The sequence below is a fragment of the Neofelis nebulosa genome, chromosome Y (assembly GCF_028018385.1).
Source record: "Neofelis nebulosa isolate mNeoNeb1 chromosome Y, mNeoNeb1.pri, whole genome shotgun sequence".
Taxonomy (NCBI): domain Eukaryota; kingdom Metazoa; phylum Chordata; class Mammalia; order Carnivora; family Felidae; genus Neofelis; species Neofelis nebulosa.
In genome coordinates this window covers 5,551,368-5,566,166 of record NC_080801.1, presented here as the reverse complement: position 1 = coordinate 5,566,166, position 14,799 = coordinate 5,551,368, and the positions used below count along the sequence as shown (strand labels likewise).

General features: G+C 56.3%; 1 protein-coding gene across 1 annotated transcript; it reads right to left on the bottom strand.

Annotated features, from left to right (window-relative positions):
• Positions 1–5,876: 5,876 nt before the first annotated feature.
• Positions 5,877–8,609, bottom strand: LOC131503520 (testis-specific Y-encoded protein 1-like). The gene is made up of 5 exons (XM_058714967.1): positions 7,923–8,609; positions 6,619–6,696; positions 6,351–6,462; positions 6,068–6,213; positions 5,877–5,962 (listed from the first exon to the last, which is right to left on the bottom strand). Exons 1-5 carry the CDS (start codon positions 8,607–8,609, stop codon positions 5,891–5,893), a joined length of 1,095 nt encoding a protein of 364 aa, XP_058570950.1. The 3' UTR covers positions 5,877–5,890.
• Positions 8,610–14,799: the final 6,190 nt, after the last annotated feature.

Below are 14,799 nucleotides of genomic sequence, written 5' to 3'. Positions count from 1 at the left end.
TCAATGAAAATGTATATGGAAGTTACTGATAACACCACAACCCAAAACCCCTGGGACGCACCGGGTGTGTAATAAGAGGACCTGTCTAGCAAGTCAGGTCTTCCTAAAGAAGAAAGAAAGGTCTCAGAGACACAACCTCACCTTACGCCTTAAGAGGCTGTAAAAAGAACACCATATGAAACCCAACACATTCAGAAGGCAGAAAATAACAATCATTAGGGGAAATTAACGCTATTGAAACCAAAAATGAAACAAACCAAAAACAAAAACAACCTCAAACCAACCAACCAACCAACCAACCAACCAACCAACCAACCAACCAAAATAGGAAAACAGATCAATGAGCCCAGAAGCTGCTTCTTTGAAGGAGTTAACAAAATTGATAAGCCAGTCATCAGTTTGATGAAACAGAAAAAGGAAACGGCCCAAATCAATAAACGCAAGAATGAAAGAGGAGAGATCACAAGCAACACAGCAGAAAGGCAAACAATAAGAAGAGCATATTAGGAGCAATTATTTGCCAATAAAATGGGCAATCTGGAAGAAATGGACAAATTCCTAGAAACATTTACACTACCAAAGCTGAAAGAGGAAGAAAAGGAAAATCTGAACAGACCCATCAACAGTAAAGAAATCAAGTTAGTAATCAAAAACCTGCTGAAGGAAGAAGACTGCGGGGCCGGATGGCTTTCCAGGGGAGTGCCAGCAAACATTTAAGGAAGAGTTAACACTTATTCTCTTGAAGCTGTTCCCACAATAGAAATGGAAGGAAACTTCCAACCTCTTTCTTTAAAGCCAGCGTTACCTTGATTCCAAAACCGGAAAGAGACCCCACTAAAAAGGAGAACTATAGACCAATTTCCCTGATGCACATGGATGCAAAACTCCTCAACAAGATATCAGACACTCGGATCCAACAATACATTAAAATGTTATTCACCACGACCCAGTGGGATTTGCACCTGGGATGCAGGGCTGGTTCAGCATCCGCAAAACAATTAACAGGATTCCTCACATCAACCAAAGAAAAGACGAGAACCACAGGATCCTCTCACTCGATCCAGACAGAGTGTTGGACAAAATACAGCATCCTTTCCTGGTAGAAAAAAAAAAAAACCCTCAGGAAAGTAGGGATAGAAGGAGCACACATCGAGGTCATAAAGCCATGTATGAACGACCCAACGTGAATATCATCTCAATGAGCAAAAGCTCTCAGCTCAAGTCAGGAACGAGACAGGAATGTCCACCCCCTCCGCTGTTACTCAACACAGTATTGGAAGTCTTAGCCTCGGGCCTCTTCATCCTTCTGCTCCCCCTCTGCAGCTACTGCGCTTCCAGCCCTGGCTCTACCTTTCCTCCTCCTCGTCTTCTTCCCTCTGCTCACGTCCTCCTCAATTTCCTCCCCAGCTACTACTGCTCTTCGACTCCTGCTGCTCCTCTTGCTCGTCCTGGACTTCCTCCTCCTCCACTTCTTCCCTCACCTGCACCCGATCATTCACTCGTCTTCCTCCTCCTCCTCCTCCTCCTGTAACTCCTCCCAATCCTCTTCCTGCATCTGATCCTCCTCGTCCTCGTCCTTCACCTCTTCCTCCTCCTCCAACTCTTCCTCCTAGGACTCTTCCTCCTTCTCCAGGTCCTCTCCTGCTACTGCCCTTCCTGCCCTACCTCTGACCTTTCACCTCTTCTTCCCTCTGCTCTCGTCCTAGTCAACTCCCTCCTCCAGCTGCTCCTGCTCCTTTGGCTCGCGATCCTCCTCTTCCTGGTGCTCGACATCATCCTCTTCCATTTGTCCTTCTCCTGCACCCAGTCATTCCCTACTCCTTCTCCTCCTCCTCTTCTTCTAACCCCACCCAATCCTCTTCCTCCAACTCTTCCCGCTCCTCCTCTCCCTCCACCTTTTCCTCCTCGGGCTCTTCCTCCTTCTGCTCCTACACTTCTACTCATGCTCTTCCACCCTGGCTCTATCTTTTCTCCTCATCCTCTTCCCTCTGATCTCGCCCTCCTCAACATCCTCCCGCAGCCGCTCCTACTCCTTTGGCTCGTGCTCCTCCTCATCCTGGACATCCTCCTCCTCCACTTGTTCCCTCTCCTGCACCCAATCATTCACTCCTTCTCCTCCTGCTCTAACGCCTCCCAATCCTCTTCCTCCAACTCCTCCTCATCGTCCTTCTCCTCCTCCTTTAATGCTTCCTCTGGTCATCCTTCTCTTCTCCAGGCACATCTTTGTCCCTTAAGACCACCACAATCTCCCCTAAGAACGGGAGCAATAGCTCTCGCACTGCCCCCAAGTCATCCGCAATGAGCACCGGACCCTGAGGCATGGGCCCTGACAAGCCTTTGTGTCCCTGCAAAAGGAGCCTGGCAACCTCCCAGGCCTCCTGGGGAGACCCGGTAGTGGGAACCTGGGAGCAGCGACAGGATCCCCAGTGCAGCGACACCCAAGGGACGATCATATTGTGCTCTGTCTTTTCAACAACACCTACAGCAGTATCGGACATAGAGGCCGGGCCCCAACGGGCCTCACACGCGACCCCTGAGCAGCCAGCCCTGTGTCGGCAGTGCCATCCAGGAGGAAGCTCACCGACACACATGCCAGGCCTAGGACCCAAAGGCGCTTCGAACACCCGCTAGGCAGATAAGGTCAGGGCTAGGTTACTGCATGGGACCTGATGCATCCCTACAGTCGTCCCCAATTCCTTGTAGGACAGGTCGGACGTCCTCCACCGGGCCATGGGGTCTCCATGCTGTCAGCTGGCAGCAGCCAACACGTGACCAGCGGTACTGGGACACCGTCCAGCCTTCCCTCTCATGCTGGATGGTGGCCGCTGTGTTTACCGAAAGCCCTGTATGGGGGCAACGGGCTATGTGGAAGGCAGGTAGGCGGGTAGCCAGGCACAGACGAGACCACCCGCTGTGATCCCGCAGGGTCACTGGGATTTCACTTCCATCTGGCCCACACGCAAATCCTAGGGATGGGGCTTTGGGGGCAGTGCGAAGCCTTGCAGCTTCAGCGTCAAGGAGCTGGGCACACACACCTGTGGGCACAGCCGGCAGCAGACTGGGACCAGTGTTCCTCCCTAGGCCCCTTTGAACCTCCACCACCTGAGAAGAATACGGGAGGGGCTGTAAGGCTTTAGATTCCCCAAAGCACACACAGAGTGGGCCACGTGCTGCCCACTGCGGTTTGGGGCGGGGCAGGTGGAGCCCGGTCAGAATCCTGACCACACTGTCCACAGCATCCTCCATCGACATGCAACCGCTGAGACGCTGAGAAAGGAACCCAGTTCCCCATTTTCGTGAGGCCAGGAATCGACAAAGCCTGAGGCTAATCAGGGTCGCCCGCACAGGGACTGAGAGGCTCATTCTGGCACCCCTTACGTGCAAGGGGAACAGAGTTCTGGGACACACCTTGACATGTCCCCAGCCCAGCTGCAGCGACAGTGGTGATCTTGTGCTGCGGGGAGAGGTGTTGCTGGCAAGGAACTGTCCCCTCAGAGAGCAGCTGGCAGGCTGCTCACCTGCCCATCCACACATGGATCCCCACACACCATCCTGTATGGCACCCCTGGGGGTCTCAAGTCACCTGAGGTCTAGGGTCCAAGCTCCTCCCTTTCCCTGGGCCTGGTGCACAGGAAGCAGAGAGGAGAGCCCCGAGGAAGAGCTGACTCGTGACAAAACATGGCACGTCTGCCAAGAGCAGACATTCTTGCTGGACGGCTCCCTCCAGGGAAATACCTACGCCCTCTGCACACCACGTAGCCTGACAGGTTGGGTTCCCTAGCTACTCTGTGCACAAAGCCTGGGCACAACCATGTAGCCCCTACGTATTTGCTACTGTAGGCCCACCAGGGCAACGCAACACACACACACACAGACACACACACACACACACACACACACTCACTCCCACATAGACACACACTAACACACACACAAGCACACTCACTCACAAGTGGTCCACTGGCCACTGGGCACAGGCTTTCCTCCCCTCGGCCCCCCTCTTGACCTTGCACCAATTTCCCTTTTGCATCCTGACTTGAGCCCTCTGGCACAGCAACAATTGCACCCATCCTGCCGATTACCATCAGGACTCAGGAGGGAAGGGAGTGCACTCTTGTATTCTGGCACCTGACTGTCCCACCTAAGCACCTCATCCACAGAGACCCATGTGTCTCTCCTTGTCTCTCCAGCGGCTACACACCCACTCCTGCACACACAGAGACACACGGCTACGCAATCGCACGAACACATGCACGCTCACACTGCCGGCATCCCCATGGATCTCAGGCCCAGTTTGCCACAGACACCCGCACACACTCGCAGGAACTCACGCTGGATCTCCGCCCTCGCGCGTACTCTCTCCATGAAATCCCACTCATAAGCCTCGCTGCTGCCCACAACCTACACCTGCCTCTTCCCCTCACACATCTCCCATCCTGAGCCACTGTCTGAGGACAGGGCTCGGGGTCAAAGGGGCCCCGGGTGTGGGAGGCAGCAGCAAGGTATACTGGCATCGACTGTGAGAAGCTTGCCTACTCCTGAGTTCTCCGGGGACACGGGGCCTTAGCTCTGATCCTGACTGGAGGCTTTGCTCCCTGGATTCTATCTCACCAAGGACAGGACACCCTTCTGGGAGCAACGGTCCTGGCTGAATCCCACCAAGGCCTGGCCACACTGTACCAGGACCCAATGGACCAATTTGGTCCCACTGTGCCATCCCCTTCCCTGCCTTTCGGCTTTGGCCTATACAACAGGTCTCCAAATAACAGGTCTGTCTCTTCCTCCTCCTCTTTCCAGGCTCTGCCTGCCCAAGAAAGCAGGCCTCAGTGCACATGGCAACACCTGCCCCACACCAGGACTGCACCTCTCCTGCACACACAGAATCACCCGGGCAGTGGCTAGGACAGTCACACTCAGGTCCCGATCTCGTCGTCCCTCCTGAGGTCCCCATAAACACATACACACACACACACACACACACACACACACACACACACACACACACACACACACAAACAGAAGGGTTTTCAACGTCCTGTATGTGTCCACATAAACATCATGGAAACTCTTCAAGGCTGCCACACGTTATCTCTTCCTCAATTCTCTCCGGGGCACGTAGAAGACAGGAGACTCATCCACCCATCTCTTCCAGCACTCGTGGTGTCCTCCATTGTTTCTGCATGGGCAAAGATAGAAGCTCTGCGCATTCACCCCACACAGATGCAGAGCCCCTGACTCATGTGGGCACACGCAGACACATTTGCGTACACGCTCACACACACACCCCCACGCAACAGACACCAAGAATGATACGGGATATTGGCAAATACTTCCCAGCTGGTGTCACTCTTGTGCCTCGCCCTTTTGCGATCCCCCTTGCTTTCTCACCCAGGGATTCATTTCCAGCCCCCAATGGCCTTGGACCAGTTCTAAGAATGGCTGTGAGGTTGCGCGAGGACATGGCGTGGTGGGGCACATGGAAGGAAGTGCGAGATTCTCACCACAGTGGCGTCTGGGGACACGTCAGCTCCTGACCCAAAGACTGGCAGGCAAATCCAGACTGAAGGAGCAGGGGGAAGTCCGGGAGAGGGCGGACATCCACGGGGAGCATTTGTGGTGGAGAAGCATTGCTCGTCCTGAGTTGCTCTCCAAAGCCCCAGCCCACAGCACAACTGCATTTGGTTTGCAGGCTTCGACCCTCTGTGTGTTTGCAGCTGAGTCTGTGCAGGTCCCCTGTCATCCTCCCACCCTCTCCCCATGCTACCTGTGTCCCTGTCTCGGCGGACCTTCCATTTCCAAGCCAATGTCTGGCCCACGTTCCCTTGCCCATACAACACACAGGTCAACACACCGCATACTGGGGTTCTCACCGACACGTGCGCACGTCAGATCACTGTCTTCTGGTCCCTTCCTCCCTCAGGTAGTACTGCAGGGGATTGGGCCACAGGTCCTCGATGATGATCTGGAAGGGGACACAGGCCGGCACCACATTGGGCATAGCCCATTCTCCTCTCTGGCCGGGGGCCACCCACATTCCCACTGCTGACGAAGGCCTCAGGGGCCCCACCTCGGCAATCCTGTTCGCCCCTGGGCAGCTGTGCTCACACAGCCAGTTGAACAAGTTAAGGCTGGTGGGGTCATGCCTGCGACTGGGAGCTCCACGTTCATAATCCCAGAACCACTGGACTGGAGTGGAATGCGATGCCCTGTAGCCTGCAGGAAGAGAGGATTTGAGGAGCAACCTGATGGCCTCCTCCCCACCCACCTCCCCCTCCCCGTCGCCCTCCCGCATGCCCCTGATTCATGCTCCTCACCCCCTGCCCCGCACCATCATGGGACCCACACCCTACCAGCAAAGCTAAGCTGATACTCCTTAATGATCACTGGGTTCCGGAAGTACGGGTTGGCCCCAAAGAAAAACATCACTCTGCAGCGGTACTTGGGATGGCCCACTTCTTCCACCTGCCGTGAGCAATGGGACAGGAGGGGGCAAGTGTCCTCCCTCGGGCTCCCGAGCTACTTGCCTGGCTGTGAGGGTGAGCACCTTTGCCTCACCCTCTCCCGCCCAAATCCCACACCCGACGGGACGGCCCCCAGCCACAGCCTCCCCGGTCTGACCTCCAAGTCGACCACGTAGCTGAGCACGTCTTTGTCCTGGGCACCCATCATGGCCGACAACTGGGGGTGATTCAGAATCTGTGCTGTGTCAAGGAGCTGTGCCTTCAGATGCTGTGGAAACAGACACACACCCCCTCCAAACCTCCCAGGCTAAGAGCAAAGGACGGGATCATGGCATTTGCAGAAACACCAGGAAACACTAGTCCCCACACTCCTCAGCCTCTGCAAATGCATCAGACCCCATCGACACTGGGCAGTCCGTTGGCTTCCTGTACCTCCCACGCTGTCTGCACACAGCAGGGAGAGACTCCACTGCCTGCACTCCTCACAGTTCCTTCCTATATCTGACCTGTGTGGGCTGCCAGCAGCCCATCATAGCTTGGGATGTCGGCCTGTGCACTGACCCCTCCTCACGGCTGGGTTTCTTGGCATATTCCCGTGAAGACCTAGGTTGTCACCAGCCTTCTGAGTGCAGATGGAAGAACATGGCTTACAGGAACCCGACTGCCCACTTACGATGCAAGCGGAGGGTGTGGGAGGGAGAAAGAGATCAAGAAGCACGGACGAGGAGGGCCGAGGAGGGAAAAGAAATAGACACAGTGACACAGCCAGTCCGGAGAGAAAGACATGGGTGGGACCCAGCCGGAGCCTGAGGACAGAGAGGGAAGCAGCGGTGGACATACCAGGAGAGAATCCTGTGTGTGTGTGTGTGTGTGTGTGTGTGTGTGTGTGTGTGTGTGTGTGTATGTCAGGGTCTGTGCAGGCAGCTTGTACCCCGTTCGGAGTGGGTCTGAGTCGTCCTACTGTCTGGCAAAGGGGCGTGGCGTGCTTCCACTAAAGGCCATGAGTGTGTGTCTGAAAAGCTCTCCTTTGACGGAACTGCTAAGAAACCGTGCACAGCCTGTGAATGTGAAGGTGGGTGTGCGGCCTGTGTAACTCTCCCATTTTGCAGCGAAATATTTCCTTGCTTTATCTGCTCTGAGTGAAGGCTGCTTTGTGCTACCCTAGCTCTGGTAGCATGGGGACACATGACTCGCGTCCGCAAATAATGTTTGAGAGCAGCCTGCAGGCCAATGTTGGCGGAGACCAAGAGGAAGCAGCTCCAAGTCCCCGGGTCCCCCCGTGCCCAACAACCGCCCCTGTGCAAGGCCTTACACTGGATCCCAGACCACACCAACCCAGGGCCAGGGACCATTCCCCAGCTCTCCTCCCTCGGGGCCATCGCCCTGAGGCACCCTGCTCTCAGTGCCCAGCCCTCCTGCACAACAGCCCCCGCCATCACCCACCAGCACAAGGAAGGATACCGCCTGGGCCCAGAAGCCAGGGATGTGCTTGATGACGGCCCTTCTGTGATCCAGGTGAGAAATCCGCCTCCGAAGAATCCTGCGCTTCAGCCGCCGTAAGGCCCTGGAATCCTGGGCATTCCCAGCGCTGATCTCCAGCTGAAGACGCTCCAGCACTGCCAGTGGGTCCTGGGCTGAGGCAGGACGCAGCGCTGCCTCTCGCTGCTGCAGCTCCTGTGAGAGCGGGGGCCCCTCCTCCGCCTCTGCATCTGCCTCGCGCTTCTCCTCTTGCTCCTGAATCTCCTCCTGCTGCTGTCTCTCAACTTCCACCTCCTCCTCCTCGTGCATGTCCTCTGCTTCTGGCTTGGCTTCCTCAGAATTCTCCTCTCCAGCCACCTCTTCCTCGGTCGCCCCCCCGCCGTCCTCTTCCTCCTCCCCGATCACCACCTCAGCCGCCACCATTCCGTCATCCAATATCAGCACCAATTCCTCCGCTGGGCTTGCCACCTGTATCTCACACCCGGCCTGGGCTTCCTGCACACGATGGGCGCTTGCCGCCCCTGAACCTGGGGACTGCGGCCAACCCACGCCCTCCAGCGCCCCTGCACTCCCGCGGGTCCGGGACTCTCGACCTTTCTCATCCGGGACGATCAGGGTCCAGGGTCGACGGGAATCGCTGCTTTTTCCGGACCGCGACACGCTGGCCATGACTCTCCGCCCCGGCCCCAGTGTAGCTAGGGCAGCCTCAGGACAAGGACAGGGAAATGGCAGCCGGTGGGGGGAGCCTTGGCCGCAAGACCTTTAGCTCCCTGCTGCCTCCCGCCTCAGCCCGCCCAAGTTGGGCGCAGGCGCACAGGCTCTGGGATTTGAGGACTCCGCATTGGCTGTGGCTGCTGTGGAGGAGGGGCCGAGACAGAGGCAGTGAAGAGTGGGCGCATGCGGCCTGGGGCGAAGTGGTTCCAGGGCAGGTCAGGCCCGCTGGCCAGCTTCGCGGAACAATGAGTTGCAAGACAGCAAGACAGGGTGCTGGTGGCCAGCAAGCGCGCGCCAGCGGCCGGTCCGGGCTCTGGAGCAAGTGCCCAGCCACCAGCGTGAGCCCCGTTTTGCCGCATGTCCTCTTCAGCGCTGTCACCTTCCAGGCCTGACTTGCGAGGTCCCCGGTATCACACAATCTGTGGTCGCTTGTACACCCTTTCCCCAGAGGCCTCAGTACGGGCACCAGAGCATTCAGCACAGGAACGTCCACGCCGTGAGCCACTGCATGCTCCGTCCCTTGCCCCTTCTTCATGAAGCTGGGGCAAGGCCTGGAGAAGTCCTTAGGTGTCGCGCCTACTGGGGCCACATGGCCGTCCGCACGGTTTCTCCTCCCTGGCCGTCAGGCTGAGGGCAGCGGTAAGGTGGGTGCCCACCCAGAACCGGTGACACCCACCCTAGATCCACCCCAGTGCCGTGTCCCTGCCAGAAAGCAGCTCAGTAGACCTCACTGCACTGCAAATCAGAGCAAAGAACAACCCCAGAGCCCCATCTGCCACTGGTGCCCTACTGATCTCCGTGCAGAGGGCCAGGGAGGTGGGGTAGTAGGATTTAGCAGTTTGCTCCGGTCCGGAAATCTAACCTTCCACTAAAAGAAGGACGACTCCAACCAAGCAGGGCACTTAGGGGGCCCTTCACCGAGTATTGCAAACTTGTCTGTGTCTGTCTCTGAGAAAGCCCCGTGCCTGCTTTCACTAGTACACACGATAGCAGACGAGTTCCCTTCACATTTCCCAGGCGCCAACGAGAATTCTGAAGAAGCATGCACCCAGACACAGAAGGTCCACTGAGAGAGACAGCGAGAAAGAGACACACAGAGAGAGGGAGCTATAGAGGGAGAGAGAGAGACACGTGCAAGCAGATGAAGGAAGGACGAGTGGAGGGGAAGACCGGCCTGGAGAGGGAGAGTCCCAGGGAGATTGGCGGGACTGACAGGGAGGAGGAGCAAGACAAGAAGAGACAGAGGGGCACCTATTACAAGGAAGACCGGCGGAGACAGGGGGAGGCAGTAGTGATGGAGAGGAGGGAGACGAAGACAAAGAGAGCTGGAAGGAAAGTGGGAGGGAGGGACAGGAAGAAGACAAGGGAGGGGGAGGCAAGGAGAGGGTAGGAGGAAGGAGAGCAGGGGCAGCCGAGGCAGAGACAGGTGGGCTGACTCTGAAGACAGGGCAACTGCAGTGTGCAGTTTCACCTGGTGAAATTCACCTGTGCAATTTGCACAGAGACGAATGCTGTACAGTGGTCAGCCCTCAGCACAAAAGGCACCACTCCGACCTGGACCTTAAGGGCAGTCTGAAACGAACCCTGAACTAGAAGGAAGCTAGTTCTAGCTTCCTAGACTGAGGAATGACTGAGGTCATTCGGGGTGAGGAAGAGGGCACCGCAGGGAAGAACACCAGGACCCGATCCCCACAGGGCTGCTGGAAGCCCTGTAGTTACCAGCAGGAGACAGGAAACGGGACTGCCGGAAAGACACAGCAGAGATTTAGGCACAGCACGTGCGGGAAGAAATCACGTCCCAAAGCTCAGCAAACTCAAGCAAAGGCAGAGGCTGCACATGCATGAATGTCAATGCTGTCTGAGTGGAACCAACGAGGTTCTCACAGATGCCCAGGAAATGTGCTCAACTCTGAGAACCCTCGCCTCTGGCAAGCTTCTCATCCAAAGCGACTCATCACGGAGAAAGGGTGCACCGTGAGCAAAAGAGCCAAGGTCTCCTTCGGATCCCCGGACGCAGACAGGTGATCCGCCCAGTACTGTCAAGCCAATGGATGGTTATAAAGCTTACCTTCCACCACAGTGATGGAGGAAACTGGCACCCGAGGGGAGGACAATGAGTGAGAACCGCATCCCAGGCTGTAGGCTAAGGACAGACCATCAAGCTGTATTGGAAGGTCATGAGACCGTGACTCAAATGTCTGTACAGACACAGAGCGTCTGCAGAAGCACGAGGGCTGGATAGTTGTAAGCAGGTGGCGGGATTTCTAAGTCTGCGCTGCCTGTATGATACGAAAGGCTAACACGTGCAAGCAGAGCTATGCCCGTGTGATGCGGATCAGCCTCCTGAGGCGGTACTTTGTACCCTGTGGAGGACCTGGGACACGCATGCAGGCGGGCTCCTTGTGCACCTCTGCCACCAAGCACATAGGTGGGAAACGTAGGGCCAAAGGGCTCGCCGCCGGGCTTAGTGTGGCTCACCCTTGGGCGGGTGCATTGAGCATCGGTGCAGAAAGCACGGGGCTCACTGAAAGAGGCCAGCCCCTGACAGAAGCACAGTGGTGGTGAGCCCTGCCTGATGGATTCCTGAGGAGACTAAAGGAGTTAAAGGCATGCAGTCCACCAGAGAGCAGAGTGGTGTTAATCAGGGGAGGGTGCGATGAGGAGGTGTCGGGCCTCGGGTGTGAAGATGCAGTCCTGCCGTGTGCATGAGTTCTGGAGATCTAACTTGCACAGGGCAGCCGTAAGCAATGCTTCACCGCCTCGTCAGATTCCTCAGAGGCAAGGGCTCTCACCACAAACAAAGAGGGGTCGCTGAGAAATGTCCCGGTGAAGGTGGCTGGACGGAGCGCTTGCACGTGAAGGATACGGGCACATCCGTCACTGCCCGTTGTGTCCCTCACTCACGCACTAGTCCTGGGGGACTAAGCTGAGCTCAGAACCCAGCAGTCACAGGGGTCAGCCTCGTTCCCGCAAACATGAATCAGACTCCCAGGTAGGACGTAATGGACAAATTAGGGACCAGAACACACAGGAGGCACACGGAAACGAGACACACACTGGCAGGGGAAAGTCTCTCCCAGCCAGGAACATGCCACATGGCAAAAGAGTAAGTGGGAAAACGTTGCTGGACCGCTTTACACAATTTACGCCTGCATGTGCAAGGTGCAGGCCAGTGACGTTTGAGCCCCTCAGGTGCAAAGGGTTTGAAAACAGAGGGACAGAAAATAGAGGTGTGACTGCATGCTCACAGCAAGGCAGCTGCATTTGGGGACATGAACTGGCTGGCAGTGAGTGCATGGCCAATCCTCTGACGAAGGTCCTCCAGGCACGGAAGGATTTCTGGCTCCTGGAACACATAACAGAATGCGCAGAAGCCCCTCCACCTGACAGCAGGACAGCAATTGGATCTGTCAGTGGAAGAAAGGGTTTGAATTCAGAGGGAAACACACTCAAGCGCAGAAGCATACATCAAAGTCAAGAGAGGCCACCAGAGCCACAGCTGACACAAGACACAGGTGTGCAGAGACGAAGGCGGTTACACGGGTACAGCTGTGCCCACTTAGGCCAGGCAAGGAGGCATCACCAGAGAGGTGTCGGCACAGGCAAAGCCAGGAAAAGACACAAACACGCCAGGGCTCACTCAGGGAGACAGAGGAGCACAGGCAAAGCAAGACATTTCCTGTGCATAGAGGACAACATGACGATACCGACAGACCAATGAGAGACACGTGTGGTTCAGGAACATGGAAGTCAGAAGGCTCCTGAATTGCTGAGGGTGTCCTCTCTCAAGGGACAGCACTCTGGAGCCCACACACGCTGATGTTGGGGTGGAAGAGGCCGCTGGGCAGCAGATACAGTTGTGCAGGCGGTTTAGCAGCTCCTGGACCCTAGGGCTCCCCAGGGATTGCTGCGCATAAGGGAGGAAATCTGGGGCTGCCGTGTGTGCAGCATGAGGGCTGTAATCCCTCGGACACAGAGCACCAAGGCCTCTGACCACGGACCTCATGTGTCCACACTTGAGGGTTTGGCTCTGGGGGCCGTGAGTGCAACCACACCCACACCTTGTCCGTACCTTGTCTTTGGGACAGGCCGGGCGGAAACGTCACCCTGGCCCCTAAGGAGGTATTGGCTGGAGATATTAACGTTTGGGGGACCCTGTGTTCACCTGTCCCGTAAAGTGTTCCTGCTCGGCAAGACCTATCAAGTAACGGCCTGCTTGTGCAGAAAGATGCCCCAAGGGGCCCAGCCTCATGACCACTGAGGCCGTATTCCCACTGCAGAATCATGGGCCATACTTTCTTTGGATGTTCACACCCAAAGACTCGGGTCAGCACAGGGAGCTTTTCCTGAGTACCCTGGCATTTACACATCAAGCAGCTGAGAAGACGTGCTTCTCCAGCCAGTGTGCAGACAGCAGCGAGAGAAAGACCTGCCTTCCCTTCTAGAGAGTGCGACAGCTTCCGCCCTGGAAGAGGTAAGGCTTGGTTGCACAGATCCTCAACTCCAAAGCCTGGTGACACGCTGCTGACCATGTTGTCTGCATACTGAGAGGGACAAGAGGCCTCCATGCATTGGGACTGCCCTCGCCTTCTCTGGAATAGAGCCACTGCAGAGAAGGCTCTTGTACTGCAGAGCTGTGCAGTGGGGATCCTGGGGGGCTTGGGCAGCTTGGGAGACAGGAATATTAGTGTCGGGATGTCAGTCTCAGGCACGCTGTGCTGGGGGCCGTGTTACTTGGGGATACAGAAGAGCCTGCGATGGACAAGGCTGAACTCTGTCTACTGCACTGCTAGCACGGTGGAGCTTTTGCCCCATCCCTAGCACAGACATCTCTGGCAAGCAGCCATCTGCTCTGTAAGGAGTACCCCCGCACTCACGTCGTCGCAGGTGAGGCTCGTCCCAGTCCTTTCTAAGCTCCAGGCCTGCCCGGCACCTCTGCACAGAATGCTAAGGCCTCACAAGTCCATCGTTCCCTATGTGGCTGAGGCAGCCTTTGTCCTGGCACTCAGGCAAAGGAACACAGGCTGCCTGGGACGACGCGACCTCCCTGAGCGCCTGCTGGTGTTTGCACTTGGGAGTCTTTTCACAAGTCTCACATGGCGTGTTGGACACAGGGCTTAAGCCTGTGGACACAGAGGAAGAACATCACCCGACTCATCACGGCTGATGATGAGAGGGCAGAGGGCACACGGGAGAGGATGGTGTGTTCGTGCCCTGTAAGAGCTCCACCTCCCCGCGACCCTCCCCTCTGTTGGCTTGCAATCTGGGAGACCCATTCGTAACCAGAGGTCTTTTCAAAAACAGCGAAGTTCACACAAGGGCATCAGTACTAGGACTCCTTCAGGAGTCGTGTGTGTGTGTGTGTGTGTGTGTGTGTGTGTGTGTGTGTGTGTGAATAAGTGAAGCGGTGTTTGGGAGGCTCAGCTTCAGGAAGTGGAACCAGAAAAGTTGGCTGTGATTTTGGAGTTGCGTGAGACTGTAGTGGGCTGTTTTCTCTGCAGCGTGTACGTTGTCCCTGTCAACTGTGCCTGAAGCAGAACTTCATCGGTCTTACCCACCCACTCTCCCTCTGGTCCCTCGGTTCCTTCCCCTGGACACCAATCTTACAACCTGCTCACAATCCCTCAAATATGTATGGCTGGTCCTGAGATCCTGACCTTGTCCCCAAGACAGTCTGCATTGGGAGACGTCTGAAAACCAGAGGGTAATCAACCCTGGGAATTCCTCCCTGTGTGGCGGTTCAGTCAACATGACTGAGGGTGTCCCCATGCGGGATTCTGGGGGCACCATCATGGACATGCCCAAACCCTGAATATTGGACCTCCCTGGCCTGTGCTGGCGTCTCCATTTCCTTGAATTTCCTCCTTTTCACAGGAAAGATAGGAACCTGGGCACTGGCCTTTCTCTCAGGTTTGTGCCCTGGCCTCCCTCACTCAAGTCCCCATTGCTTCAATCTTACTGACCTCACATGCAATCCCAATGTGTGACCCATCCCTACGGACAATGTCCTACGTCCCGCCCTTCCTTGCAACTCCAATGTGCAGGCACAGAACACTTACACCCCTGGACAGCCGCATGTATACATGGACACGCCCCAGAGCGTACCTGAGAGGAAGACACACAAATCGCTTCATGATATTTATCT

What these genes read in the sequence shown, in the direction of transcription:
- LOC131503520 (XM_058714967.1), bottom strand. Translation starts at nt 8,609, where the DNA reads ATGGCCAGCGTGTCGCGGTCCGGAAAAAGCAGCGATTCCCGTCGACCC. An exon ending in CTGGCTTCTGGGCCCAGGCG is followed by an intron (nt 6,697 to 7,922) that starts GTATCCTTCCTT and finishes GACACAGCACAG; the next exon opens with ATTCTGAATCACCCCCAGTT. An exon ending in GTATCAGCTTAGCTTTGCTG is followed by an intron (nt 6,214 to 6,350) that starts GTAGGGTGTGGG and finishes CTCTTCCTGCAG; the next exon opens with GCTACAGGGCATCGCATTCC.